This window comes from Anser brachyrhynchus (genome assembly GCF_964034855.1).
Source record: "Anser brachyrhynchus genome assembly, chromosome: 14".
In the NCBI taxonomy this organism is placed as follows: Eukaryota; Metazoa; Chordata; class Aves; order Anseriformes; family Anatidae; genus Anser; species Anser brachyrhynchus.
This window is the reverse complement of record NC_137709.1, coordinates 11,256,982-11,284,177: the sequence shown is the minus strand read 5'-3', so window position 1 is coordinate 11,284,177 and position 27,196 is coordinate 11,256,982. Positions and strand designations below refer to the sequence as shown.

The following is a 27,196-nucleotide window of genomic DNA, read 5'->3' as shown; positions in this document are numbered from 1 at the left end:
TGAAATCTAAAATAGTGTTTTTGCATTTCTTTTGTGTGACTTTCATACTAACCTCACTGATGAACGAACGTACACTGAAGGAATTGGTAAATTGTCCACTGCCGATGGTAAAGCCTTCGCAGATCCTGAGGTTCTCCGAAGACTGACGTCTTCTGTCAGCTGTGCACTGGATGAAGCTGCTGCTGCATTGACACGGATGAGGGCAGAGAACAATCACAATGCAGGACAAGTGGACAAGTATGTATTGATCATTCCCCACCCACAGCTTTTGAATAATGGAACATATTTTTTTAAATTTCAAATTATTTTTTTACAGTTACTCCTTAGTAATATTTCTGCTGTAGTACTAGCATAAGCAAAGTTAATTGAATCTGGAGGTATAACTACTGCCGCATCAGGTTCTTACCATAGAAGTATAAGAGAAGTACACAAATGCTAATTGGTAGATTAGAGGAAATGCTGTTATTTCTGTGTAATAGATAACTAATTTCTTTTTCAAAAACTGGTTAAGCTTTTAGCTGTAGAAATGTTGGTGATACTCCTCTATTTACTGCCTCCACATATTTTGTGGAAACTAAAGGATCTAGTTCATAGTATTTTCTTTCAACTTTTAATACAAATACTTAAAGGGTAGTGATTTGCCCAGGAATCTTGCTCAAGAACTTAGGGGCAAAAAAAAACCCAAAACTATATACCTGGTAACTTTTTTTAGGTGATAATTAATGAGGATAGCATTCAACTCCCATGATTATAAAATTGAGCTCCAAAAGCTTACTTCTCCATTGGTAATTTAAAAGCATCATGAGGGGACCTGAAGTACTTTCTACTCTGATAAGTGAATAAAAGTTGTTCCTAAACTGTTGAGATGGTGTGACTGCATATACTGCTGAACTTCAAATCTCAGATCAGAAATCTTAAAGTCTATTTCTTTTCATGTGGGTGAAATTATCAATTTTGTCAAAACACTGAAAGTGATTATAATACAAATATAAGTGATCAGATACCTGAATGTTCTATTCAGGTCAGATCTCAGCTTGTTTTATCTAGCAGCTACTACTACGAAGGGCAACGAAGCTGGTGAGGGGTCTGGAGAACAAGTCTTACGAGGAGCGGCTGAGGGAGCTGGGGTTGTTCAGCCTGGAGAAGAGGAGGCTCAGGGGCGACCTTATCGCTCTCTATAGGTACCTTAAAGGAGGCTGTAGCGAGGTGGGGATTGGTCTATTCTCTCACGTCTTTAAAAGACGTTTAGATGTAGAGCTCAGTGATATGGTTTAGTGGAGGACTTGTTAGTGTTAGGTCAGAGGTTGGACTTGGTGATCTTGGAGGTCTCTTCCAACCTAAATGATTCTGTGACTAGCACAGTTTAGTTACACTTAGTTAGTACACAGTTAGTACATTTTTGGGTATCTGGCAAATGAGTTCCTTTTAAAATAAAGCCTTAATATAATTTAACCATTAGTCTTTTGAAAAATTGAAACTTGCATGCTTTCCTGAGGAAATGCTGGAGTCGGATATATTCTTCATCGCAAGTAAACTTCTTGAATGATTGTCTCCTTTACAGAAGAGAAGTTAAAGCCTTTTAATGAATCTGAATATAATGGCTTTTGCTTTAAGACATAAGCGTCCATACCTTGTAAATAAACTATACAAGAGGGAATACATCATATACAGTCCACTACCGATTCTAGTAGAAGGTTCTTCCTCCCTTTCCTTCTCCAACCACGGTATTAGCTGTATTTTCATTCCTGGTGGCTCAGGGACTATGATTCCTTGTATATGTTTTCCAAATAAAATGGTGTCATCATTTAGATAAGTAACTGAGTTGATACTGAGAATGACTTAATTTTGTTTACACTCAAGTGTGTGTTTAGCCATGCTTTAGCAGTTGTCTTTTCTGTTAGAATTACACTTTTTGGTGCAGAAAAAGATGTAAGAGACAGATTTGGTTCAAAATAAATTGAAGCTCACTCACCTTTTTCTAGATTGGTTTAGTGTGCTTTCCTAGGTATCAGGAGAAATAGCTCTTCTCTTTAGTGCAGAGGTTAATGATGGTTAAAGTAATGATTATAAACTTCCTGAGCTTTTAGATGCCAAGAACTTCAGGTATGTCTAGTCATTGCCTTTTAACACTTAGCTTGTAATTACCTATTTTGGCTTTTGAAGGATCAGTTATTAGTGTTCAGTGTAGGATTTGTGGTGTTATTGCTGTTTAAAAAAATGTGTACTTCAATTGGTGTATTTCATCCATATGAAAAGTTCTGTAATGTACTTTTACTGTTGTATGAAAGGAAAGATGGTAAACTTTTTGTAAGACTCCTCTCGTTTCTTCCTTTAAGACCTCATTAGGTGAGGTAAGGATTTTTCTTTGTTTGGAATGGCTGCTTAAGAAGAAATTCATGTGTTCACTTAAAAAAAACAAAAGCTTTGGGCTAGTGCAGAGAAGGAAATAGTCCCACTTTGAGAAAGACAATGGTCAGGAAGTTTGTTTTGTAGCAATATTTGGTATTAGTAGCCTCTTTGATGCTAGGCTGTTCACTTCTTGGCTTTATCTCTACTGGAAACTTGCCTTCCTACCTGTAGCTTGTCATGGTCATAGCCTGTGTGTACCTGGCATTCCAGAGAAGTGTGAATAGCATCAATGAGGTTTACTTCTGTATTTTGCACAGATGGCAAATTACTTTGTTCTGAGAACTTTTCTGCATGTAGCCTGTATAAGAGCTAGTGTTAAGCTAGCAACTGAGAACAAGAGCTAATATGGACATCAGCAAGGCCTCTGTCTCCGTTTCACCAATTGAAATAATGTATATATGTACTTTTTTCTTTAAAAAAAAAATAAAGCTGCAAGGTATATTTCCTAGTAAAACTTGGTGCTGCCATCAGCACTAAGTAAAGACTTAGTAAAGACTATTTCCTTGCATAAGAACACTACCCATCTATTGTAGGTCTATTTTGTGCTTACTCTTGTGATAAATGATTTTCCAGTCGCAGTTTGGCAGAAGCATGCTCAGATGGGGATGTAAATGCTGTCCGGAAGCTGCTGGATGAAGGAAGAAGCGTAAATGAACATACTGAAGAAGGGGAGAGTCTCCTTTGCTTGGCCTGTTCAGCTGGATACTATGAATTGGCACAAGTAAGTAACAAATACATTCGCAATTAAACCTTTATGAAACATTGTCTAAGGGGTTTCTTTGATAGTTAAACATCTTAGATATTCTGATTAAAACAATTTTTATAGTCTAAGTGGAGTATCAGTTAATACACCTTAATGTGGGTTTACAGCTGCTGGTTGTCTTTTTAATGTTAAATGCCATCACACATGCCTTAAGGTTTAACGGGCTTGTGTGAGGAATATATCTCGTGCTTTATGATTTGTCTGTTTTTCTGACATTGTTCTAGATGCAGTCAAGGTGTTCTGCCAAGCAGACATTGCAAGAGGATCTAAAATATCGGCAAAATAAAAAATGCAAGGGCTTACATTCTGAAGACTTATGTCTCAGTCACTCAGTCTGTTTCTTAATGACATCTGTGTCATCAGTGCATTAGTTTGGGTTAATTTTTGACTTTCATATGTGTATTCAATAGCAGAGCTTATTTGGTTTGAGTGTAACTCAGAAAGTGACCAGCTAAATGTTTTTTTGTGGTGGTCAAGTGTGCAGAGGGAAAACCGTTTACCTGTAAGCTTGATTTAATGTGGGCTGTGGTCATTAATGCAAGTTTATAGTTCTTCTGTTACTCTGGTTAGTGAATTGCCCTGTGGCTTTTGAAAACATCAGTACTGCACTGTAACTTAATATTGATTTTAACATATACGAACAAATGTAGAAAAACAGCATTTTCTGAAGCAGAGTACAGTACAGGTGGTAATTATACGCTATTCCTGGGGAGTACCATTTGTGCTTTGCGTTGTTATTAATGTAAGGGAATGTCATGGCTGACTGGGGAATCATTCTCAAGCCCGACTGAACTAAAAGCAAAATGTCAATGCTAGAATTTATTCATACTAACTGAACTTTTTTTCTTTAGGTGCTACTAGCAATGCATGCAAATGTTGAAGATCGAGGGAATAAAGGAGACATAACTCCCTTAATGGCAGCTGCCAGTGGAGGCTATGTAGATATTGTTAAACTTCTCCTTGTTCATTGTGCAGATGTCAATGCTCAGTCTTCAACAGGTAACTGGGAAGCAGGAAGTTGAAGAATCAACAAAATTAGCACATAAGCCAAGTGCTTATGAGTGTCAGTGGGTTTATCTGATGTTTTAACTTACAAGAAAACATGACATGAATGGTTAAGAATAGGCTAGATGCATATTGGACATGTTTAATAATGGCCAAATAAAGGTATGAAGACTGCTTTTAATATTAACTGTAATGGAAAGCACTGTTCCTCTGAAATCCATTGTGGTATTAGATGACCAGAAGAATTCATGAAGTTTAACTTCTCTCACTTTAATAATCCAAAATTACCCATTGAGAAGCCCAGGGAACATAGCTGGTCGAGACCAGTTACTTTGGTCTATTGCTTTTACCAAAGAAGAGCTACAGGTCTTTGGGCATTGAATATTGTCTGCTGTGATGATGCTTGACCACGACTTAACTAACCTTGCTGAGAGTATTAAACTGCTGTTCAGTTTTGCTAACCTTAAGATAGAATTTACATTTTTTTCAAATTAAAGACAGATGTTGAACTATGCAATGTTCATTTTATGTTGATGTTTAGTCATACTTAGTAGAACTTAAAATTTACTGTAACATTTAAATCATGGCCACATGTGATTGTCATTTTCAGAACTACAGTTTTAAGTTGCAATAATTTTATAAATGTTTTTTCAAGGGATCAATGGATGCTATTTTAGACAAAACAAAAATCAACTACAAAACACAACGAGCAATTCTCATGCTCACTATAGAGTTTGAGGTTTATTTGATCTCTGTGTGCTGAAGTAGGAAGCGTAAAGTAAAAAATGCCAATTTTTCTAATATTGGCTTAGTGTTAAAACTTTCATATTATAGTTGTGGTGAAGTTATTGGCTGGAGTAACATTACTGTGAGGTAAAAGGCTGCTGCTTGTGATGTACTTGGTTTTGTTCAGAGTTTTAAAAACTAAATTTTCTGTATTAGGACTAGGTAATGGAAAGGACTTACATGCAAACTTCTTCTCTGCAGGAAACACAGCGCTCACTTATGCTTGTGCTGGGGGCTTTGTTGACATAGTGAAGGTGCTATTGAAAGCAGGTGCTAACATTGAAGACCACAATGAGAATGGGCATACCCCCTTAATGGAAGCAGCCAGTGCAGGTCATGTTGAGGTTGCAAGAGTATTGCTGGAATATGGTGCAGGAATCAATACTCACTCCAACGAGTTCAAAGAAAGTGCACTTACACTTGCATGCTACAAAGGTATTATTTTGTACCTTATTTTGTTTTTGTTGTTGAAATTTATTTTCTGGGGTTTGTCTAACTCAGGGTTCCAGCCAAACTTTGATTCAATGTTTTCTTAACTGTTTACGGAATACCAGATTTTAATTTTAAACTTGGTGTCAGGAAATGTTCATCCTTGGTGTAGTTGTGTTAAGCCTGTCTACTTGTATCCAAATGTGGTGGACACACATTCAGCATGCTGGAGATGAAATCTTGTGACTGGCTGTGTCCGAACTTGTGCTTTGGCACAACACCACTTTCCTCTTCCCCCACTACTGTATTTTCCATTTCGTTCAGATTCCCTTCACCAACTACCTGCAAGTTCTGAAAACACATGTTAGTTGTTAGTGAGATGTCAGGTTAGACTAGATATTTTTAGAATACCTGATGGGGGTAAAATGCTAGTATTATTACTGAATACTCTTCCTCAACTGTAACTTTGGAAGTTGTTTATGAATTAATTCATTATTGTGAACACTTGTGGACTTAATTTCTTGTGCAGTTCAAAGTTTCTACATAAAATAACTTGGTGCCATGGTAATCCATTGGGCTTCCAGATTCTCTTCTTCCAAAGGAAAAAAGCAGAAAAACAAAAAACAATTACCAATGAATGTTTTTCTCCTAATAGAAACTATAAGGATGCAGATTATTGTAATAGTGATTTATGTTTTGCCTCTGCAGTTAGAATTGGAGGATACTTGTTATGTATAACCCATCGGAAGAGTTGGATCTGATACTGTCATGGAATTCCTGCAATATATAGTAGTTCATTACAGAGAGTTTTCTGTAATGGTACTCTTGAAAATGTTGGAGGGATACTCTTGTTTCTTGCAATGTTGAACTTAGTAGGTGTGATGTAATGCAAGATCTTCATTGACTAGGGATTTCCTTTATAACCTTTGGCAAGAAGGTTGAGCTACCTTATTTACCTATCCTCGTTTGTGTAAAACAGAGTTTTGCCTTGAAACTCGATGCCCATTAGGAGGATAAAATGTATAACTTCTAAGGGACACATTCTATCTAGAACAATGGAAGCCATAATAGAGTTGAGTTTAAAAACAAGCTTTGGTAAAATTTAATAGAAACTTTTCAAAGTAGTGTCAGATATACACATTATGTCATAACATGTTCCTGGAGTTCTCAGAAGTATTCCTGAGTGCTATGATTAAAAAGTTTAAAGTTAAGTTCAGATCTACAAGGGCCTATCTTCAGAAGATAATTCCCCCTCCAAAATATATGCTGCTTTGGAACACTTACTCAACTGTATAACGACATTGTTTAAGGAACAAGCACAGTCTTTTGTAGCTTGAAGTCACAAGTTCCTGTTGTATAAATTTGAATTAGAGAAGTCTGTCTTAATTTCATAGTTGGGCTGTATCATTGGAAAAGACAGTCTGATGTCTGACCGTTCTGCAATTGATTTTCATTAGAGGACTTAAAGAGCAGATTTATGAATTATAACTTATAAATTTATAATAACACATGAAAATCTAAATAATTCCATTAAATGTATTTTCTGTACTACTAAAAATGTACGATATTAAATGCTTGCCTATTTTGTTCTGTTTCATTTTGAAGGCCATTTAGATATGGTTCGTTTTTTGCTTGAAGCTGGAGCTGATCAAGAACATAAAACAGATGAGATGCACACAGCGTTAATGGAGGCCTGCATGGTAAATAGCCTTTATTTGTACTTCTTCCATCTCAGTGGGAGAGGAATAGAGGAGATGATAAAATGAAGTGGGCCTTTGTTAACAAACTGGTTTAGGTGTGCAGTTGAGTGTTTTAATTGTTACTGTAAGAAAGTCTTTAGTATAGTTAACACAGGCAACTTCTTAGTCTAATAAGTTTTAGGGGAAAAAAATTATATTTTGGGTATGTGGTATGTTGTATTAAATGTTCCCAATGTGAAGTGTAGGGGTAATTAATTTGCAATGCTATAGGAGGTTGAGCCCAAATCACCGTTTCTTTTGCAGTATAAAGAAGTTAGTTTTCTGCCTTTGTCTTTATAAATAAGGTCTCACGGGTCATAATGGCGTGAGCCTTCCAGAAGTGCATTGAACTGGATGAGTAATGCATTACACTTATCCTTTCACCACAGCAGGAAATAAGTGTTGCACGTAGAGACAGTTTGCTTTATTCTAGGGTTCTGTAAATGGTAATGTGAGGTTTTTGTTTTGCAAACAAAAACATAGTTCAAAAGTAGTTCAGTTCTTAGTTCCCTGTTTTCATAGGAAGCACAGAGAATGGAGGAAAAAATAGTTTTCTTCCAGTAAGCTATAATCCCTAGAATATGGGCTGCAATGTTCCCCGCTAGTCTTCTGAGATCAGGAGGATCAGTTGTTCTTTTACTGCAGCTGCGAGGTGATGATGGCAGTGACCAAGGTCAGATTATTACATCTCAAGGGGCGTTGAAGTCTTCTGATAGTGAGATGGTAATAGTATCCTTGAATAGGCTTCCCTGTATGAGAGCCTAGTGCCAATAAGGAATTTGGAAGGACCCAGTTGTGGTGGGTGTATGGTGTCACCTAAAGGAGATTGCAGCATGGCTGCAAATTGAATGTTAGATTTAGTCACTTCTTATAATAGTCTGAGCAGTATGTTAACTTGGGGTCTATGAAATGTCTAATCTGGGGAAGTTATGTTGGTGGTCTGAATGCTGTTATTTTGGGGTATTTCAGACCAGTTTGCAGAATGTGTACTTAACCTTTAAAAGCAATAGAGAGGAAACTGATCCTTTGAAGTTCCAGCTCCGAATCTAGCAATGAAGTTTCTTGTTATCTTTTAGCTACGCCCTTGTGGAAGGGAACCATTCTGGCAAGTTATTGTGACTTTTGCCAGCCAGCCTTCTGTGTTCTTTAACTAGTGTTGCAAAGAAATACAGGTTGATGAGGTATCTGAGCCTCCAAGTTTTGGTACTAGGTTCTGGTCACATTGGAGTACTACACCAAAGATAATACATTTTGGTTAGGTGAGGTGGTGGTTGGCTTTTTGACCAGCTTCACTGAGAACAACAGCCTGTCCTTAATTTACACATTTGGTTGCTGTTAATCTCATGTTACCTAGTACCTGCTTCATGGTTAACCTAAACGAGACAAGCATTGTCAGGAGTTGCCGGTTTGATATCCCTCTTTCCCTATTTTCTGTTGCTCTGTGTTAGCTGTTGGAGTTACTGGCTAGTGATTCTGATGAGATCAGAATGGCGAAGTCATTCACTTAAGATTGCTGTTCTTAATGGATAAAGTCTTTACTGTTGGGAATTAGTATGTGATATAAGTAGGAAATCCACTTTATGATCATGTCTAGGGGTCTGTGCCCTAACCTGAACAATTCTGGTTTTAATTTCAGGCAAAGGGGTATTCTGATGTCTTTTTTGCTCTTTAATATTGCCCAACTTCATTTGGATTTCTTTCCAAGGAAACAATATAAAAACATCTGCTTTTCGCCACTGAAATTGGCCTTTTTTTTTTTTTTTGACTATATTGGGAGGAAGTATCCTCTTCTCTAGGAAAATCTGCCAGTAAGTGTTGGGGCTAGTTTAAAGTATTAGTCCAGGTTTACCATCCTGTCCCAGAAGAACCACTGTGTCAGGGCATAGAACTCTGTGAACACAGCTAAATCATCAAAGCTGTCTGAACAGTTTTTTTTCCCCTTCTAGAAGAATCCATATTTCTTCTTTGAATAGTAAATACAGTGATCAATGTGATGTACCTAAAATGTATGCATCTGCAGTATACAAGGCAGAAAGTGTTTTTTTCTCTACTGAGAGATACTAACAGCATACCTCAATTCAAGTCTGTCACTTTGGAATTCCCTTTTGTTTTTACTATATCATATTACCTGTATATGCTGAAGAAAGGTTCAGTATGACATCCTCTGATTAGACCATCAGAACTCTCGTTTCTCACTGAGCACTGTTTCTTTGACTTGAGTCTTCTACCAGCATGGTTTATCTGTTTTGGTTTTCCAAGCTCTCTTCTCCAAAGTGTTCCAAAAGTTTGGGTTCCATTTGTGTTAGCAACGTGAGAGGGAGAAACCATGAGGGTGTTCTTTCCAGATGCCAAAACCTTTTTGCATTTGCCTATTCTCAAAGATATTGTGGCTCTCTACAAAACACACCTTAGATAAATCATGAATTTCTGGTACTTGGGCTCTTTCAAGGAACTGGGAGTTCAGTAGTAGCTTCTGGAGAAGCTAACAGCTATGTTTATCTGCTTTGATTGGTAAGTCTGAAAGACAGCTATGGCAATCCTAATTCTCTTCCTTCATTGGCAAAGATTGGTTCACCGCAAGTCACTTTTCATTATCCTTTTAAGATGTGTTCCAGCCTTCCCTCCTCCTGTCAACCTACCTAACTGAAGTTTTTCAGCAGGTATACAGAAACTGACGGAGCTTTTTTGTCTGTAGAAGCTATGAATCAACTCTAAAGAAAAATAGTCTCTTTTCTTTTTCTAGTGCTTGGTTTGAGGTTTAGTCATCCAGTGGATTTAGTCATGGTATTTGTTTGCTATCTATAATACTTCTGTGCCCCAGGTATTTTGCTGGATATTTAAGAATGTCTTACCCCACAACTCTTCCCCTGCTCAACACAGGAAAGGCGGGGAAAGAAAATCTGGCTCTTTTTTCCTGATGCATTTAAACCTAACATAAGCGTAGGTGGAAATCTAAATGTCAATTTAATCCAATTATTATAACAATGTCATAAATTAAACCATAAGCTTCCTCTAGGTCATTTTCAGGCCTAGTGCACGTAGTAGTGGTTGCAATTAATGCATTAAATGACTTTGACAGTTTCTGATTTCTGTTTTTCACCTCTGTTTTGTAGGATGGACATGTGGAAGTAGCACGCTTGCTTTTAGACAGTGGTGCTCAAGTGAATATGCCTGCAGATTCATTTGAATCTCCCCTCACCCTGGCTGCTTGTGGTGGACATGTAGAGTTAGCAGCTCTCCTGATAGAAAGGGGAGCTAACCTGGAGGAAGTTAATGATGAAGGTTATACTCCTCTCATGGAAGCCGCACGCGAAGGTCATGAAGAGATGGTGGCCTTGTTACTGGCACAAGGTGAAATCACTGTTTCTTTAGCATTCATTATGAAGCATGCAGTGTTGACTTCTGTATTCTGTGCAAATTCCTCTAATCTGGCCTGTGCTGTAACTACAGAGCAAAGCTAAAACACCTAAACTGTGGAGGTGATCATCATTCATGTTTCCATCCTGTCTCTGGTCAGTTAAAATAACAGCTCTTTTGTTTCCTAGGGGCAAATATAAATGCACAGACAGAAGAAACACAGGAGACAGCTCTTACTCTGGCATGTTGTGGAGGGTTTTCTGAAGTGGCTGACTTCCTTATTAAAGCAGGAGCTGATATAGAACTTGGTTGCTCAACACCTTTGATGGAAGCTGCTCAAGAGGGTCATCTTGAATTGGTGAAATACTTGCTAGCAGCAGGTACGTATACAGTACAAATGATATAGCCCACAGACTTCATAGATTTGAATCGTATGGCTTAGAAGATACCTAGGCTCGATGGTGGCAGCGTTGTAACAAGAAACCATCCTCAGATGCCTTGATAAGGGGTGCGTGTGTTTTTCATCTTAATATTGTCTGATACTGTTAACAGAGGAAGGTGTCTCATGGAACACTGGCTTTTGTTCCATCTCCAATAAATACAAATATTCATTAGGAAAATTGTTTCCAGCGTTTAGCAAAAGTTAATACAGATAATGCTTGTCTTTATATGCTGCTCCTGCTTTGACTAAGCCAAATGATCTGCAGACAATTAGTCTTCTTGAATAACTGGTACTTCAGAAATTGGGCCCTGAGAAGTAGTGTACAAGACAGATTTTGGAATGTGCTGAATTTCTTCATTATAAAGTCTTATAAAATTAAATCTTGGTGGAGTTGGGTGGGGTGAAATGACACTTCAGTGTTCATCTGTCAATTTAAAGCTAGTAGAAACTAGAGTACATTAATACTATTAAAAAAAAAAAAGAAAAAGCTGCATTTTATATATTTTCCTTGTAGTGGACAGTAACTTATTTGATATTCTCTTTTCTAAGAGTAAGCATAAAATGTGCTGGATTTGTAATTCTAGAAAGTAATGCTCACTGCTCATCAAGGGATGGTAACGATGGTGTCTCTTATGCAGTGACACCAGTCACAAGCTTGCTTGAAACTCTGCTTGCACTTCACTTACACTGGTAATGTAGAAAGTTAATTGAGGAGCTTTGTTTTGGCATCAGTTGATCTCTAAATATTTCTCACACCTTGAAAATAAGAAATTAGGTAGTCACATTTCCTTTTTTAGAAGACTAAAACATAATTTTAATGTAGCTGATAAAGACAAAGCTAGTCAAATTATTTCACTAATATTGTTTTAAAGAAAATGGTTTTAAAGAGCAAAAAAGAAATGAAATTTGTAGAAGTATATTCTCTTGTAGTATTAATACTTATTCAGTAAAATGCATTTTGTCTGGTTTTACAGCTACCTGTCAAATGGATAGTCTAGACAAGCATCTGAATTCACTTTTGTTGTTGGAACTGAAATCTTTATTGCTGTAGGGGAAGAGTAGTAATGAGTGACCAATAAGTGCTTCAGTTGTCAGTTAAGCCTCTTCTAAACCTTGGCTTATCCCATCTTCTCAGGATATTTTTATTATGACATCAATTTTGACTATGAGAGCAATGCCTGTGGGCTGTGGAAGCTTTTGGTCTGTAGGATGTAACTGTCGTTGTGGATAAATATTGCCTTGATTTTATGTTTATCAGATATGAAATACTTGATAAGGAGATGTCCAGTAAGAAAAAAATTGTTGTCTCTGTAGGGGCTAACGTTCATGCCACCACAGCGACAGGAGATACAGCTTTGACCTATGCCTGTGAAAATGGACATACTGATGTTGCAGATGTGTTGCTTCAAGCTGGTGCTGATTTGGTAAGGCTTCTGTTGCCTTTTGTGGGGAAAACTTGGTTTGAGACTTCATGCCAAAGGTTGTATGCTTGTAGAGCAGGAAGCTTTCAACAGTTGAGTTTCATATGTGAATGTGAAAAGAGGTGTGAGTAACTTTTTAAAAAGCTTTCATGTTCTGCTTGCTCTAAAAAATTAAAAATTTTTCTACTTAGCGGGTCAAATATTAGCTAATGAGTTTTAGCTATAGATTACACTTGTGACAGTTAATTATCTTAATTTCAATATGTTCCATAGGTTTTATTGTTTAGCAGGATACAATTCTACATTACGTTTATTTTTCATGCTACCTATTTTTTTCTAAACTCTTGCAGATTACAGTTTCTGTTTTACTGCTGTGAATTTAAAATAGGTTAGTAGTAGGATATATTACTTCTCTGTTGTTAATTTCTGAGTCCTTTTGGTATTCTTTTCTGTTGCAGCTTTCAAAAGTTAATCTAAGCAAATGCCTTTTAAATGACCAACATAATATGATCTTTTATTTTTTCCAGAAATCTTTTCTTTCCTGTAACTTTTTTTCTGTATATTGCTTTCATAATGCTTCTTTTTTTTATGATGCTTTTAACCACAACTTTTTTTTTAATGTTAACTGTTTTTTTAAAATTTGTTTTTACTTTCCTGATGTGCAGTGAGACACCTAAAATTGCTTCTTCGTGACCTACGGTTACAATGTTTGTTTGGCTTTTAAGCAGTAAAAGCAAACGATACCTTAGTCGTCTAAAGGAGATCAGGAGCCTTACGTCTTATAAAGCATGAGCAGGGAGGATTGTGCTTTTGTTTGTTTGTTTTAAACATTCTTCTTTCTTTTTCCACACTCTGCTTTTGTGCTTTTTTTTGGGGGGTGGGGGTGGGGGTGTTGTTTTTTTAGGGACTTATCTCAAAATAAGTCTTTTACTATTTGAAGTTTGTATTTAAAAATATAGATTTTTAATTGAATTAATACTTCCACTCTTGTTGTGAACATAGTGTGTTGTTTTTTTTTTTAGGTCTCAACAATTTATCTGCAGGAAAGTTCTAGTTCATAACAATGCCTTCCTACCAGGAAGGGAAGTCATGCTAATTGTGGGGGTGTTAATTGAATTGTTAGGGGGTGGCACATCTCCTGAACTTTGCTCAATTTAGTGTTAGTTACTAATCAGTAACCACTTAAATAGATATAGGCCTTTTTGGTTTTACTTGGGATTTAAAAAAAAAAGAGGTACTTTGGAAAAGGATATAATTCATGAATCCATGACAGTGAGTAGCACAGCTGCAAAGCCTGAAACAAAGAAATATAAATTTGGTGTGCAGAAGCTTTTAAAAAGATACAACAGTTTCTGCTTACGTGTAACTTTAATTATTTACAATTTACAAAAATGTCTATTACTGTATTATTTTTTTCTCTCTCACCTCTTGTGTGTGGGTTATTTGGAACAGTGCTTGTGGCCTTTAGCATCTAGCTCTGTGGTCAGTATTGCTGAGAAAAACATCAAACCTTTCTAAAGTCTTACTTTAATACATTTTTTTGTTCTGCCAATCAAAATGAAAAACTGTCAAGAAAATTATAGTAAGGACGAAAAGTAAAATTTCTGTCAGTGGTAATTGGCTGTAGCCTGTCCAAATAGTCGCTTATTGTCGAAGCACTGGTTTACATGTGAAAGGGGGTCTTTCCATATAGTTCTCCTATTTTTGAATTCTGATGTTACGTAACAATCTTGCATTTCAAAGGAAATTGCAGTCTCTAACATAGGTATGTTAAACTTCAGCAATTATTTCTTAAGATGGAGGGAAGATGTTTGTCAAAAGCCCCCTGGTAAAGTTATAGTCTAAATAGTACAGATGAAATCTTCAGAACAGGGAAATACCTGCAGAAGTGTAGTGATGCTTACAGTGGGTGCCTAGAGTTTTGAAGAGTTCCCTTTCAAACTTCTGTGTTGCTTTGCTTTTTTAGAAATTGTAAGCTGTTGTGAATAAATTTGCTGTGATTGTGATTGTTCTGAGGAAGGTTTCGCAAGTGTGTCACCTTATCGTTGGAGTTTAAAATACCTTCTTTGGCAGTACCATTCTTACAGATTTCAGCGTTCATTTGTAATTTAAATGAGATTAGATGATTTCACCAAGTTGTCACAGGAAGTCTGTGGTGGAGTGGTTAAATTGGTGCTCTGTCTGTCACTGTTTTTCTAATTAATTTTGCTTTCTTTCCGTTGTTAAGGCACATCAGATGAAAATACATCTTCATTTGCTTTCCTTTTTCGTGGTGCAACTTCAGGCTTTCTTGAGATTGCTTTCACTGGCATTTCACTGCTTTCTGGAATCCAACTCTTTACTTGGGGTTTATATCCCAGTCACTGAGGAGGTGGACATGTGCCATTTTACCTTGTGTTCCTTTATGTGGGAAAATAATGATTATGTCTATATTAAAATAAAGGATGGCCAAGGTCTGTTCTTGAAATGCCAGGAGAAAGAGCTGTTGTTGAACCCATCCATGCAGTGTTGCACTGGACCTGGGGATTCACCGAGCTTGTGCCTGTACCCAATGTCTATAAGATTTTGGTTTATGTCTGTGGCTATGTTGGCTTATGGGCTATGTTGCAGTCCACCAGAGTGGTGTTTGTTTAACACAATACTGGGACTATGCACTAAACACCCCTGCATGTGGGACGAAGTCTTGAAGTTCATCAGGGTGTGCAAGGCCTCTGAGATCAGTGGAGACAAACTTGACGTTGTGTTATCCATGCTGCCTGTTGGGAACAGTTCCTGGTGCCCTTTGTTCCCATAATTCTGGACAGGGCCAGAACTGTGCCAAGGAGGCTGTTAAGGAATAAACAGTGTGAAAGGTCAGAGATCCCATGCCTGAACCTGTTTTCTAGCCCTGTTTTATTTATCTATTTACCTAGGAAACTATTTACGTAGCCCTGATTTATTTATTTATTTACCCGGGAAACTACAGGCCAGTCAGTCTCACCTCTGTCCCTGGGAAGGTGTTGGAACAGCTTGTTCTGGATGCCATCTCCAAGCAATTGGAAAAGAAGGTTATAAGGAGTAGTCAGCATGGATTCACCAAGGGGAAATCGTGCTCGACCAACCTTGTTGCCTTCTATGATGGCATCACCAGCTGGGTAGACAGGGGAGAGCAGTGGATGTCATCTACCTTGGCTTTAGTAGGGCTTTTGATACCGTCTCCCATGACATCCTGCTAGCAAAGCTGAGAAAGCGTGGGATAGAGGAGTGGACGGTAAGGTGGGTTGAGAACTGGCGGACTGGCAGAGCTCAGAGGGTGGTGATCGGCGGCGCCAAGTCCAGTTGGAGACCTGTGACAAGCAGTGTTCCCCAGGGGTTGGTGCTGGGTCTGGTCTTGTTCAACATCTTCATCGATGATCTTGATGAGGGAATAGTGTCCACCCTTAGCACGTACACCGATGACACAAAGGTGGGAGGAATGGCCGACACGCCAGAAGGCTGTGCTGCCATTCAGTGAGACCTGGACAGGCTGGAGAGCTGAGCAGGAAGAAACCAAATGAGGCTTAACAAGAGCAAGCGGAGAGTCCTGCACCTGGGAAGGAACAACCGCATGTATCAGTACAGGCTGGGGGGATGAGCTGCTGGAGAGGAGCTCTGCGGAGAAGGACCTGGGGGTCCTGGTGGACGACAGGTTGGCCATGAGCCAGCAGCGTGCCCTGGTGGCCAAGAAGGCCAACGGGATCCTGGCGTGCATTAAAAGGAGCGTGGCCAGCAGGTCAAGGGAGGTGATCCTCCCCCTCTACTCTGTCCCGGTCAGGCCTCACCTGGAGTACTGTGTCCAGTTCTGGGCTCCAGGGTACAAAAGAGACAGGGATCTCCTGGAAAGAGTCCAGCAGAGGGCCACAAAGATGATACGGGGCCTGGAGCATCTCCCCTATGAGGAAAGGCTGAGAGACCTGGGTCTGTTCAGCCTGGAGAAGAGAAGACTGAGAGGGGATCTCATCAATGTTTACAAATACCTGAGGTGTGGGAGACAGGGATTTGGCCAACCTCTTTTCAGTGGTTTGTGGGGACAGGACAAGGGGCAATGGCCACAAAATGGATCACAGGAAGGTTTCCGCACCAACATGCGAAAGAACTTCTTCACGGTGAGGGTGAGCACTGGAACAGGCTGCCCAGGGAGGCTGTGGAGTCTCCTTCTCTGGAGATATTCGAGACCCATCTGGAGGCCTACCTGGGCAACCTGCTCTAGGGAACCTGCTTTGGCAGGGGGGTTGGACCCGATGATCTCTTGAGGTCCCTTCCAACCCCTACAATTCTGTGGTTATCAGTAGTGTGGTCAATGCTGAATTTTTTTGTTGCTTTGTTTTGTGAGCTGTCTGCATACTGTTTACTTTCAGACCACGAAGACAAGGAGCACAGTTTTTTGAGATTTTTTTTCTCTGATTATAGATTGAGGAAAGTTGATCATAACTTCTTCCCCAAATGTGCTTGAATTAAAGGAGCTATAAATACTGGCTGTATTTATCTGTATTGTCTTTTCTCATTTGCTAGGTGGTCAGGTCTGAACAGAATTTGAAGTGGAGACTTCAAGGCTGCAGCTCTGAGGAGGAACCTCTTTTGGGCTGCATTAGTCACATAACAGAGGGCAGAAGATGTTTCTGTCAGGCAGCTTCCTGTATTGTGCTCATTGACAACTGAAATCCTTGGACTTTGCTAAAGTTATGCAGCTCATGTTCTGAACTATTTGTGTGTTGTTTGTGTCCAGTTGAGGCTTCATCAATCTTCAGATAGAATCATGAGCTGAAGTTCAAGGAAGTTATTCTAGTTCCCAGTGAAGTCTTGTTTGAACTGAGCAATTATTACCACTATATCTCAACACAAAAATGATGGTGTTCCTGCAAGCAGAAAATGAGAGGTCTTGCTTTCCAGGGACTGACTCTCTGACATAGGTATTAAACATGTAGCGCAGTTGAGGAACCAAGCACCAAGTGATGAGGGAAAATGGCCTCAAGCTGCACCAGGGGAGGTTTAAGTTGGATTTTAGGAGAAATTCCTTTACGGAAAGGGTTGTGCAGCATTGGAAGAGGCTGCTCAGGGAAATGGTTGAGACGCCATCCCTGGAGGTCTTCAAGAAACATGTAGGTGTAGAACTCGGTAGCATGGTTTAGTGGTAGACTTGTCAGTACTAGGTTAAAGGTTGGACTAGATGGTCTTAAAGGTCTTTTTCAACCTGAATGATTCTATGATTCTGAAGGCTTTGCTGGATTCATTAAGCACAGTGGCTTTATAAGAACCAGGAGAACAAAAAGCAAATGCTTACGATTAATGTTCCTTGGATGTGGTTGGTTTTCTCTTAAAACTGTGTAGTGGGATGTTATACTAGAAGTGACAAATGTCAGATTATATCCTTGTCTTCTGCAGAGCTGTTTGCTCATGTATGGTATTTTGATGAATTTGTATCTTCTTGTGACTAATTGTTTATGTCCTGACTTGTTACCAATTATTTTGATGCTTTTCTAATGGAGTTCTTTAAGGTATACGTCTTTTATGTCTTGAAAGGAACAAAGTTGGCCTGTGAAAATCTGTAGTAAAATAGGTTTTGCAGGTCTACATCTTTTCTTGTTAATGTAAGCATTTGAAATTTGCTTGCTTTTGTGAAGTATATGAATGACTTGATGAGGCACGTCTGAAGACTTCAGCGTATGATTCCACCTGATTAACATCCCTCACACTAATATGAACCCTTAATTCAAAACTCACTGTCCTCTATGTGCATGACACACTACATGTTTGCAGCATAGAATCATTTAGGTTGGATTTAGGCCTAAGATCATCAAGGCATGATGCGTAAGGCAGTTTTTGAACACCTACAAAAGTAGACAATACTTCAAGAATTTGAACGAAACTATAACGGAGATCTATAATGGAATCTAACAACTAAGTTGCTGTTAGAGTGAGGGTTTCGAGTTGTCAAGTTTTTCTATATTGCTTCTTCAAGCATCAGTGGAATATCAGGAATTTTAAGTCTCTTTAGATTTGGCCCTCAATCTTCTCCAAATAAAGCAAAAGGCAGTAAGGACATGGGAAGCTAATTTTTATAGTTAACACCTTTTTGATGCTGTGTTTTTGCAATCTCTGGATGGTGTAAAGTACAATGAAATACTTTGTTTTGCCAGTAGGGAATAAAAGGTCATCTTGTATTTAATCAGATGCTGTGTATAACCTTTATGCTATCTTCATGAACCTGAATGGGCTGTAGTAGGAATCTTAACTGGTGAGAGCTGCGTTGCTTGGTTTTACCATTGTGTTTTGTTGGTGCAATTCCAGTAAAGCAGAACATTCAGTTGGTGGATCTGATCCATTTAAATTCACTTTCCAGGTCTTCATGACCAAGGATGACATTTATGTGTAGAACAAGAGACGTGAGTTCTTCTTTTTCCTTCCGCAGGACAAGCAGGAGGACTTAAAGAAGACTATTTTGGAGGGCATAGAGACGGGCAAGCATCAGGTGAGGTTGGCCTTTGATGCTTGTAAGCTGCAGCCTCAGGATACGCAGCCTCAGGATACATGCTGAGGATGAGCATGGCTTTAAAGCACTTACATTTCTTCAAAAATCCTTCAGAAGAGACTTGTTGTGTAGACTAGAAATGCCTTCTTTGTCCTGTATTTTCCCTTCTTTTGGGTTTTCTGAAACCCTATTTTTAAAGAAGAAAAAAGCATCTCAACCTTCACACATGCTGCAGGTTATCTCATTGAGCCTATTAACACTAATAGTTACGTTAAACTTTTTGGTGTATTTATGGTTTCCCGTAAGGTTTTCCCTTTTCAGGTATTTACTCTAAACTAGAGGCCTAGTTGTGTTCTTAGGTGCCTCTGAAATTCTGGTTGGCCATGTATCTTGGGAAGGTTGTCTGGGACAATTAGGTTGGTGACTGCTAGCATACTGTATCTTTTGATAGCAGTTCAATCTTGAAAACTAGCAAGTGGTATAGCATTAAGAACAGTATTACTTGTTGGCTGTCATAAGAAATCTTGTGTAAATCATTTTGTTTAGAATAACAAATTTAGACCCGAGTTGTTAAATATCAAGAGTTGACAGTATTCGCTGAGGAACTGTACGCTGTTGTGGACTGCAGAGGCTTGATAAAGAGTTGAGGAGAGCAGTTGGACCTTTCATAGTGGGTTTACGTGGCAAGGTTTTGGTAGCGGGGTGCTGCAGAAGTGGCCTCTGTGAGAGGAATCCAGAAGCTGCCCCATGTTAGTTAAGGGCCAGCTTCAGTCGGCTCCAAAGGGGCCTGCCGCTGCTCAGAGCCGAGCCAATAAGCAATGTTAGTGATAGTCATAGAATGGCTAGGGTTGGAAGGTACCTTAAAGATCATGTAACTCCAACCCCCCTGCCATAGGCAGGGATGCCACCCACTAGATCAGGTTGGCCAAGGCCCTATCCAGCTTGGCCTTGAACACCGCCAGGGATGGGGCATCCACAACTTCTCTTGACAAACTGTTCCAGTGCCTCACTACCCTTACAGTGAAGAATTTCCTCCTAATGTCTAGTCTAAACCTATTCTCTTTTGGTTTAAGACCATTTCCCCTTGTCCTGTCATTATCTACCCGAGTAAAGTGTCTTTCTCCGTCTTTTTTATAAGACCTCTTAAAGTATTGAAAGGTCTCAATGAGGTCTCCCCAAAGCCTTCTCTTTTCTGGTCTGAGCCATCCCCAGCTCTCTCAGCCTTTCTTCATAGGAGAGGTGCTCCAGCCCTCTGATCATCTTTGTAGCCCTCCTCTGGACTCGCTCTAACAGGTCCACATCTTTCTTGTGCTGAAGTTTTGTTTGCACCTCAGTGAGAGCATATTTAAGAAAAGGAAAAAATAACTGCTGTATAACAGCAGTTGGGAGAGAGTGAGAGGAGTAAGAATTAGCCCTGCAGAAACTAAGGTCAGTAAAGAAGAAGGGGGAGAGGTGCTCCAGGTACTGGAGCTGATGTTCCACTGCAGCCTGTGGAGAGGCCCCTGGTGGAGCAGGCTGTCCCCCTATAACCCATGGAGTACCATGGCAGAGCAGATTTCCACGCTGCAGCCTGTGGAGGAGCCCACAGTGGAGGAGGTGGATGTGGCCTGGGGGAGGCTGCGGCCTGTGAAGAATCCCCGCCAGAGCTGCAGCCTGTGGAGAGGAGTCCACACAGGACTGGTGGGAGCTGCCGCCCATGGGGGACCCATGTTGGAGCAGTTTGCTTCTGACAGATGGACCCTGTAATAGGGACCCATATCTGGAGCAGTTCTTGAAGAGCTGCTGCCTGTGGGTAGCCCACGCAGGCTCAGTTCGGGAAAGACAGCATCCCATGGGAGGGACCCCACGTGGAGCAGGGGAAGAGATGACTGAAGGAGCCGTGTAGGTGAAGTGCTGTAGACTGACCGCAACCCCCACTCTCCCTTCCCATGTGCCACTTGGGAAGAGGACGTGGAAGAGGGTGGATGAGGGGAAGGTGATTTTTAGCTTGATTTCTTTGTTTCTCACTTCTATAGTTTGTTAGTAATAGGCAATAAATTTATCTCCCTACTCTGAGTCTGCTTTGCCCGTCCTGACAATTGTTGAGTGATCTTCCTGTCCTTATCTCAACCCTTGAGCCCTTTTCCTTATATTTTCTACCCCTTTCCCTTTGAGGAGGGGGAGTGAGAGAATGGTTGTGGTGGAGCTCAGCTGTCCGGCTGGGTAAAACCACTACACCTTCACTTGGAAAATTCAGATTTTGTTCTAGAACTCTTAAATAGCACACAACGTTGGAAACAAACTTGTGAAAAATATCTCAGTGAATAATACTTGCAAACCAAAGAGAATAGTTAATAAAAAAAAAAAGTTTAAGAGTAGTTATGATATTGTTATTTATTTTTATTACGTAGGTAATCTTCAAAGTATCTAAGACTGAGGACATGAAATCAAGAGTAAGAAATATTATCAATGATTGTTGTAAAATACTTGCGATGGCATAGCTTTTGCTCTTCTCCTCCTAGACAAATCACTGCTTGAAAGAGCATACTTACTACTAACTGGACTCTCATCTTGGTTTTGCACCTTTTTCACTGGGACTTAAATAATGTAGAGTTGTACTTGAGTTGGGGAGTTCTCTCATTTTCCCCTCCCTTCCTTATCTGGTACACAAACCTACAGAAAATTGCACTAGGGCATTATTCCTATTCAGACAGGAATTAGCAGGAGAGTGCATCACGCAGAGAATGGCTTTTCTGGCCAGTGCTGGCATTAGGTATTCTTTATACCTTTTTCCAATATGCTAATTACAGTATTCCTCAGGATTTGGGCAGTGAAGAGAGAAACTAGAATATTGTGGTAATTCCTCCAGTGTGGATAGCAGGGGAAATTGTCTTCAGAGATGAGTTCTTTGCTATTTTTTGTCCTTACAAAATGAGTACTTACACATCTTCCTTGTATTAGCAAAAGTACATGCATTGCAAAGCAGATGGGGGTTGCTGTTGGATCACTTCAGTGTTCTCTGTCCCGATATTGATCAAGTATCTACTACAGCTTCAAAGAAATCTTTTAAATTTATGGTCACTTCAGGTGAAATAAAGGAAGCAAGTAGACAAGTGTAGTGTGCCTTCTTATTTTGTCTTGTTCTAGATGTTTATCATTAAAGCTTGAGTTGATACTAATCTGTTAGCCTTTATGAAGGCTAAATAGAATGCTGAAATCACAGAATTAATTTAAGATTAAAATAAGCATTTCTATCTTCTGATAAGAAAAGTACTATTAAAATGCTGTAACTTTTGAAGGTATACAGTGGGTAGGCACGCAAATGGTTTAGCTTGGCTGGACTGGTGATGTGAATGATACTGCGAGTATCTGAAGTATATAAAAGCTGAGGATCAAGTTCTGCCTACTCAGTGAAGTGACAGTTGGTCAAACTGGGTAGAATAACTGCATTGCTTTTAAATCATGAAGCCTTCTGACATCCGTGTTTAAGACTTCAGCAGTGAAGTGTACTAGGAATGGAGAATTTGTTGCAAATAGTGGTACCTAATCGCTAGTTCTCTGAAATATTACATTTGAATGCAATAAAGAATGGTCTTTCACTATCTTGAATTTAATCAAAATGAGCTAAAATAAATTTTGCTTTTTGCTATGTTTGCTGTTACATCAATGTGGATTTTGAAATGTCTGTTAAATTGTTTAGGCAGTAATGTTCTGGACCTGTTCAGTCAGTGAAGTGTTATTTAATAGTTCTCTGCATTCATAGCTGTTTTGTGAATGGTTTGCCTGTAGTTCTGGGGTTTTATTGTGCATAAAACAAACAGCAGTATCTGGCTTTTTATAACGCATAGGCAGTAGCTGAGGATTAAAAAGCTATGCCAAATACCTGAGCTCTCGTGAGTATGCTACTAATCCTTGCATGTCATATTTGACATGCAGACAATCTAAAAGCATGCATATATTTACTGATAGTTAAGCAGTGATTTGCCCTGGTAGTATAATCTAATGATTAAAAAATAAAAAGTGATTTAAGTAGCAAGCCTGTAAGGCTTCCTGTCTGCCTGCATGTTATTTATATATATGTGTGTGTGTGTGTGTGTGTGTGTATATATATATATATATATACATATATATATATATGTAATAGCAAACATTTCTTATGCAGGTGGCAAGAATGAAGTGCATAGAAGGGTAGTGTTGCCTTCATGATGTCAAAGGATTGGTTCGTACTATCTGTGTGGGATCAATCTCCAATATAAGATCCAGTCTAGATATTTCTTCCTCAAGTGGAAAGGCAATTCAGCCAAATAGCAGTTGATGATTACAAGAACCTTTGTAGGGTATGCAGAGATGAAGTCAGGAAGGCTAAGGCTCAGCTAGAACTGAAGTTGGCCAAAGATGTCGAGAACGACACAAAAGAGTTCTTCAGATATGTAAGCAGAAGCACAGGAAAGACAAAGATCTGCGAATAACATTGATAAGGCAGAGGTTCTTAATAGCTTCTTTGTCTCTGTCTTTAACAGCAAATTAGGGCCCCAGATCACAGGATCGAGGAGCTACAATGCATGTAGTGGGGGAAGGGCTGGTCTGCAGCCTCAGGGGCTCAACCCACGTAAATGTATGGACCCAGGCAGAATCCACCCCAGGGTGTTTACAGAAATGTCCGATGTTGTTGCAAGGCCACTGTCTATAATATTTGGAAAGTTAGTGAGATCAGGGCATGCCCCTGATGACTGGAAGAGGGCAAATGTTATACCCATCTACAAGAATGGCCCAAAAGAGAACCCAGGAAACTACAAGCCCATTAATCTTAATTCAATCCCTGGGAAAGTAATGGAACAAGTCCAACTAGAAACTATTACAAAGCAAATGAATCAGGTGACTGGGAGAAGCCCACATGACTTTACAAAAGGCAAATCATGCCTGACTAACCTGATCTTTCTACAACAAAAACAAAAAATCTTCTGTAGACAGACTGGTCTGTGAGGTGGGTAAGAAATTGGCTAACAGGATGGTGTTCAAAGATTTTTACTCAGATTGGCAGCATGTCGTAAGTTGGATCCCTCAGGGATTAATACTGGGCCCCACACTTCTAATATCATCATAAATCTTAACAATGGGATTGAAAACATCCTCACCAGCTTTGCGGATGATACTAAACTGTGTGGTGGGGTGGACATCTCAGAAAGGAAAACCATCTTAGAGAGAGACCTGCATTGGAAAAGTGGGCAAGGAAGAACTGTATGAAGTTTAACATGGCAAGTGCAAGGTCCTTTAACTGTGACAACATAACCAAAGAGCCCTGTACGGGCTAGGATCTTTGTGGCTAGGATGCAGCCCTGCTGAAAGGGACTGGGGGGTTCCTGGTGGTCAACAAGCTGGACGTGAGTCAGCAATACAGTGCTGAAGCAAGGAAGGCAAATTGGATCCTGGGCTGCATCTTCAAGGCCGTTACTAGCAGCCATAGAGATGCGATCATCTCACTCTACTCAGCACTTGCCAGGCTGCACCTGGAGTACTGTGTCCAGTTCTGGTCCCCACAACTCCAAAGAGACATGAACAGACTGGAAAGGGTCCAAGGGAGGGCCACCAAGATGACCAAAGGGCTGGAGAACCTGCCAAATGAAGAAAGACTGAAGGAGTTGTTTCTCTTCACCCTGGAGAAAAGTAGGCTCTGAGGGACCTCACTGCAGGACTCCACTACTTCAAGGGTGGCTGCAAAGAGAAAGGAGGCCCTCTCTTCACAAGGAGACACATGTAGAAGACCAGGGGCAGTGGGTACAAGTTGTGCTGGGAGAAGTTTTGTCTTGATGTAAGAGAAACGTTCTACAGTGAGAACAATCAGTCATGGGCACAACCTCCCCAGGGATGTGGTAGAATCCCCATCGCTGGAGGTGTTCAAGATGTGGTTGGACAGGCTGCTGGATAATTGCATCCAGGCTCCCTTTTCCCATGGAAGGTTGGATCCGGTGATGAAAAAAGGTCCCTTCCAGCTTGGGCTTTTCTTTATGATTCTATGAAGTGTGTGAACAGAAAGCTAACTTAAGATGCAGGCTTGCAACCAAAGCAAGCAATGTGTCAAGATATATGCATAGTTTTCAGGAATACTGAAACTAAGGGAAGGAGTTAATTAGTTTGATCAAATGTGTTCTTGTGCTTTTACTTTTGTAATCGTATCGTTCCCTGTCAGTACTAAATGTTAGCTTTCACAGTCGGATATACTTGCAATTCCATGATTAAATAGTGTACTTGGAGCTTGGCCTCCTAGACTCTTAATTTAAAAAAAATAAAAATACAAATCCTATTGTTCTTGTTGTATTAATGATTAGACTGAATATAAAGAGTGCAAATAAAAACACTCAGGAGGAGGACATTCTCTCCCCTTGTTGCTGTGGGATAGTTGATGTGTGTTAGTCAGCATTCTTTGTAGCAATAATCATGTCTACAGAACAGGCAGACTTTCTACGTCTAACTTCTCTAATATAATTCTATTCAGCCACATCTTTCCAGTTGTCAGAAACTTTTTAAATCAGAAAATCATTCTTGTTGTTCCTTTCTCTTTTGTTATTTTGTCATCTGTTCGTCTGTGATGCTGAATTCATCCTTTTGTTGTCTTCGTGGTTTATTTTCCAGTACTTTTATTCAGAGACTTGTGACCTGCAGTGAAGGATATTTACCCATCCAAAAAGAAAAAAAAAGAGGGAAAAAAAGGCGATTGTCTCCTTGATCCTCTTCAATATGTCTTAAAAATGTTTTCTGCACTTTTGAAGTTACTTCAGTTCTAAAAGTCTCATGTGCAGCATGTGACAGTTCTCAGAACTGCTGCATATCAGCTATGTGTATACTTCCCAGTGTTGGTTGATACGCATGAAATATGTATGTATTGGCCCGCAAGGAAGAAATGAGACGTTACTATTCTCAAGTGTGTTATGCATTTGAATGCTAAAATAAAAACGGGTATAGAAATTGGGAGACTTCCTTGTATGACTAACAGTATGGATGTGATCTTGATGACAAAATGATGAAAATTAATTCCAGTCAGTAAAGAAGACATGTAGATCTTCTTCAGAGACTGATAATTCCAGTCCCATCACTGGGTGGTTCAAGAGCTGAAACAATATTAAAGTTTTTGCCCATTTATGCAACATCTGTTATTTCTCTTTTACAACAGGAGCATGAATCTGAGGGGGGAAGAACTCCACTAATGAAGGCTGCACGGGCTGGTCATTTATGTACTGTGCAATTCCTTATTAGCAAAGGTAAAATATTAGTTTAAATAATTAGTTTTTTAAACTTAAAGTACCAGTTACATTCTGCATTTGTGATCAGTCTTCTAAAATAATCTTATGTGTATGTGAGCGCTTGTCAAGCTGTTAAGGGTTTCTTGAATTTTTTTGGTTTATGCACCGGGTCCTGCACCTGGGACGGGGCAACCCTGGCTATACGTACAGACTGGGTGATGAGACGCTGGAGAGCAGCCCCGCAGAGAGGGATCTGGGGGTTGTGGTTGACAGCAAGCTAAATATGAGCCAGCAGTGTGCCCTGGCAGCCAGGAGGGCCAACCGTATCCTGGGGTGCATCAAGCACAGCATTGCTAGTCGGTCAAGGGAAGTGATTGTCCCGCACTGCTCTGGTGTGTGGGACAATCACAAATCATAGTACTCACCGTGAGTACTGTGTGCAGTTCTGGGCACCACAGTACAAAAAGGACGTGAAACTGTTGGAGAGTGTCCAGAGGAGGGCAACGAAGGTGGTGAAGGGACTAGAGGGGAAGCTGTATGAGGAGCGGCTGTGGTCACTTGGCCTGTTCAGCCTGGAGAAGAGGAGGCTGAGGGGAGACCTCATCACAGTCTACAGCTTCCTCAGGAGGGGGAGTGGAGGGGCAGGCGCCGATCTATTCTCCTTAATCACCAGTGATAGGACCTGCGGGAATGGTGTCAAGCTGAGGCAGGGGAGGTTCAGGCTAGACATCAGGAAGAGGTTCTTCACTGAGGGGGTGGTCGGACATTGGAACAGGCTCCCCAGGGAAGTAGTCACTGCACCAAGCCTGTTGGAGTTTAAGAAGCGTTTGGACTGTGCGCTTAGTCACATGGTCTATAATTTTGGGTAGACCTGTGTGGTGCCAGGAGTTGGACTCAATGATCCTTGTGGGTCCCTTCCAACTTGGGATATTCTATGATTCTATGATTATGATGCAGCAAATCTCAAAATATTTGGTAGCTATTTTTTCTACTCCATAATATAGAGTAAGAAATAGCTTTGAATTATGGCAAAAATTTTCATTTTCACAAAAAAGGGGAAGAAAGCATACCCACACTCCCCTTGGGGGGAAAACAAACAAAAAAAACCCTACATTTCTGCTTTGTGAGATGATGACAATTC

The 27,196-nt window shown here is 39.9% G+C and overlaps 1 protein-coding gene across 16 annotated transcripts in view; it reads left to right on the top strand.

The window, feature by feature from the left end:
• ANKHD1 (ankyrin repeat and KH domain containing 1) overlaps window positions 1-27,196 on the top strand; it is a 119,789-nt gene that overhangs the window by 42,455 nt on the left and 50,138 nt on the right. For 10 of the 16 annotated variants that reach the window (XM_080554868.1, XM_080554866.1, XM_080554878.1 and 7 more), the window contains exons 3-12: window positions 81-237; window positions 2,983-3,130; window positions 4,024-4,171; window positions 5,165-5,398; window positions 6,998-7,092; window positions 10,245-10,482; window positions 10,677-10,868; window positions 12,245-12,354; window positions 18,779-18,838; window positions 25,986-26,073. In XM_080554868.1, coding sequence (XP_080410994.1) covers window positions 81-237; window positions 2,983-3,130; window positions 4,024-4,171; window positions 5,165-5,398; window positions 6,998-7,092; window positions 10,245-10,482; window positions 10,677-10,868; window positions 12,245-12,354; window positions 18,779-18,838; window positions 25,986-26,073 — 1,470 coding nt within the window. Of the gene's footprint in view, window positions 1-80; window positions 238-2,982; window positions 3,131-4,023; window positions 4,172-5,164; window positions 5,399-6,997; window positions 7,093-10,244; window positions 10,483-10,676; window positions 10,869-12,244; window positions 12,355-18,778; window positions 18,871-25,985; window positions 26,074-27,196 lie in introns of those variants that run through there. The other 6 variants (XM_080554869.1, XM_080554871.1, XM_080554879.1 and 3 more) reach the window with 2 other exon arrangements.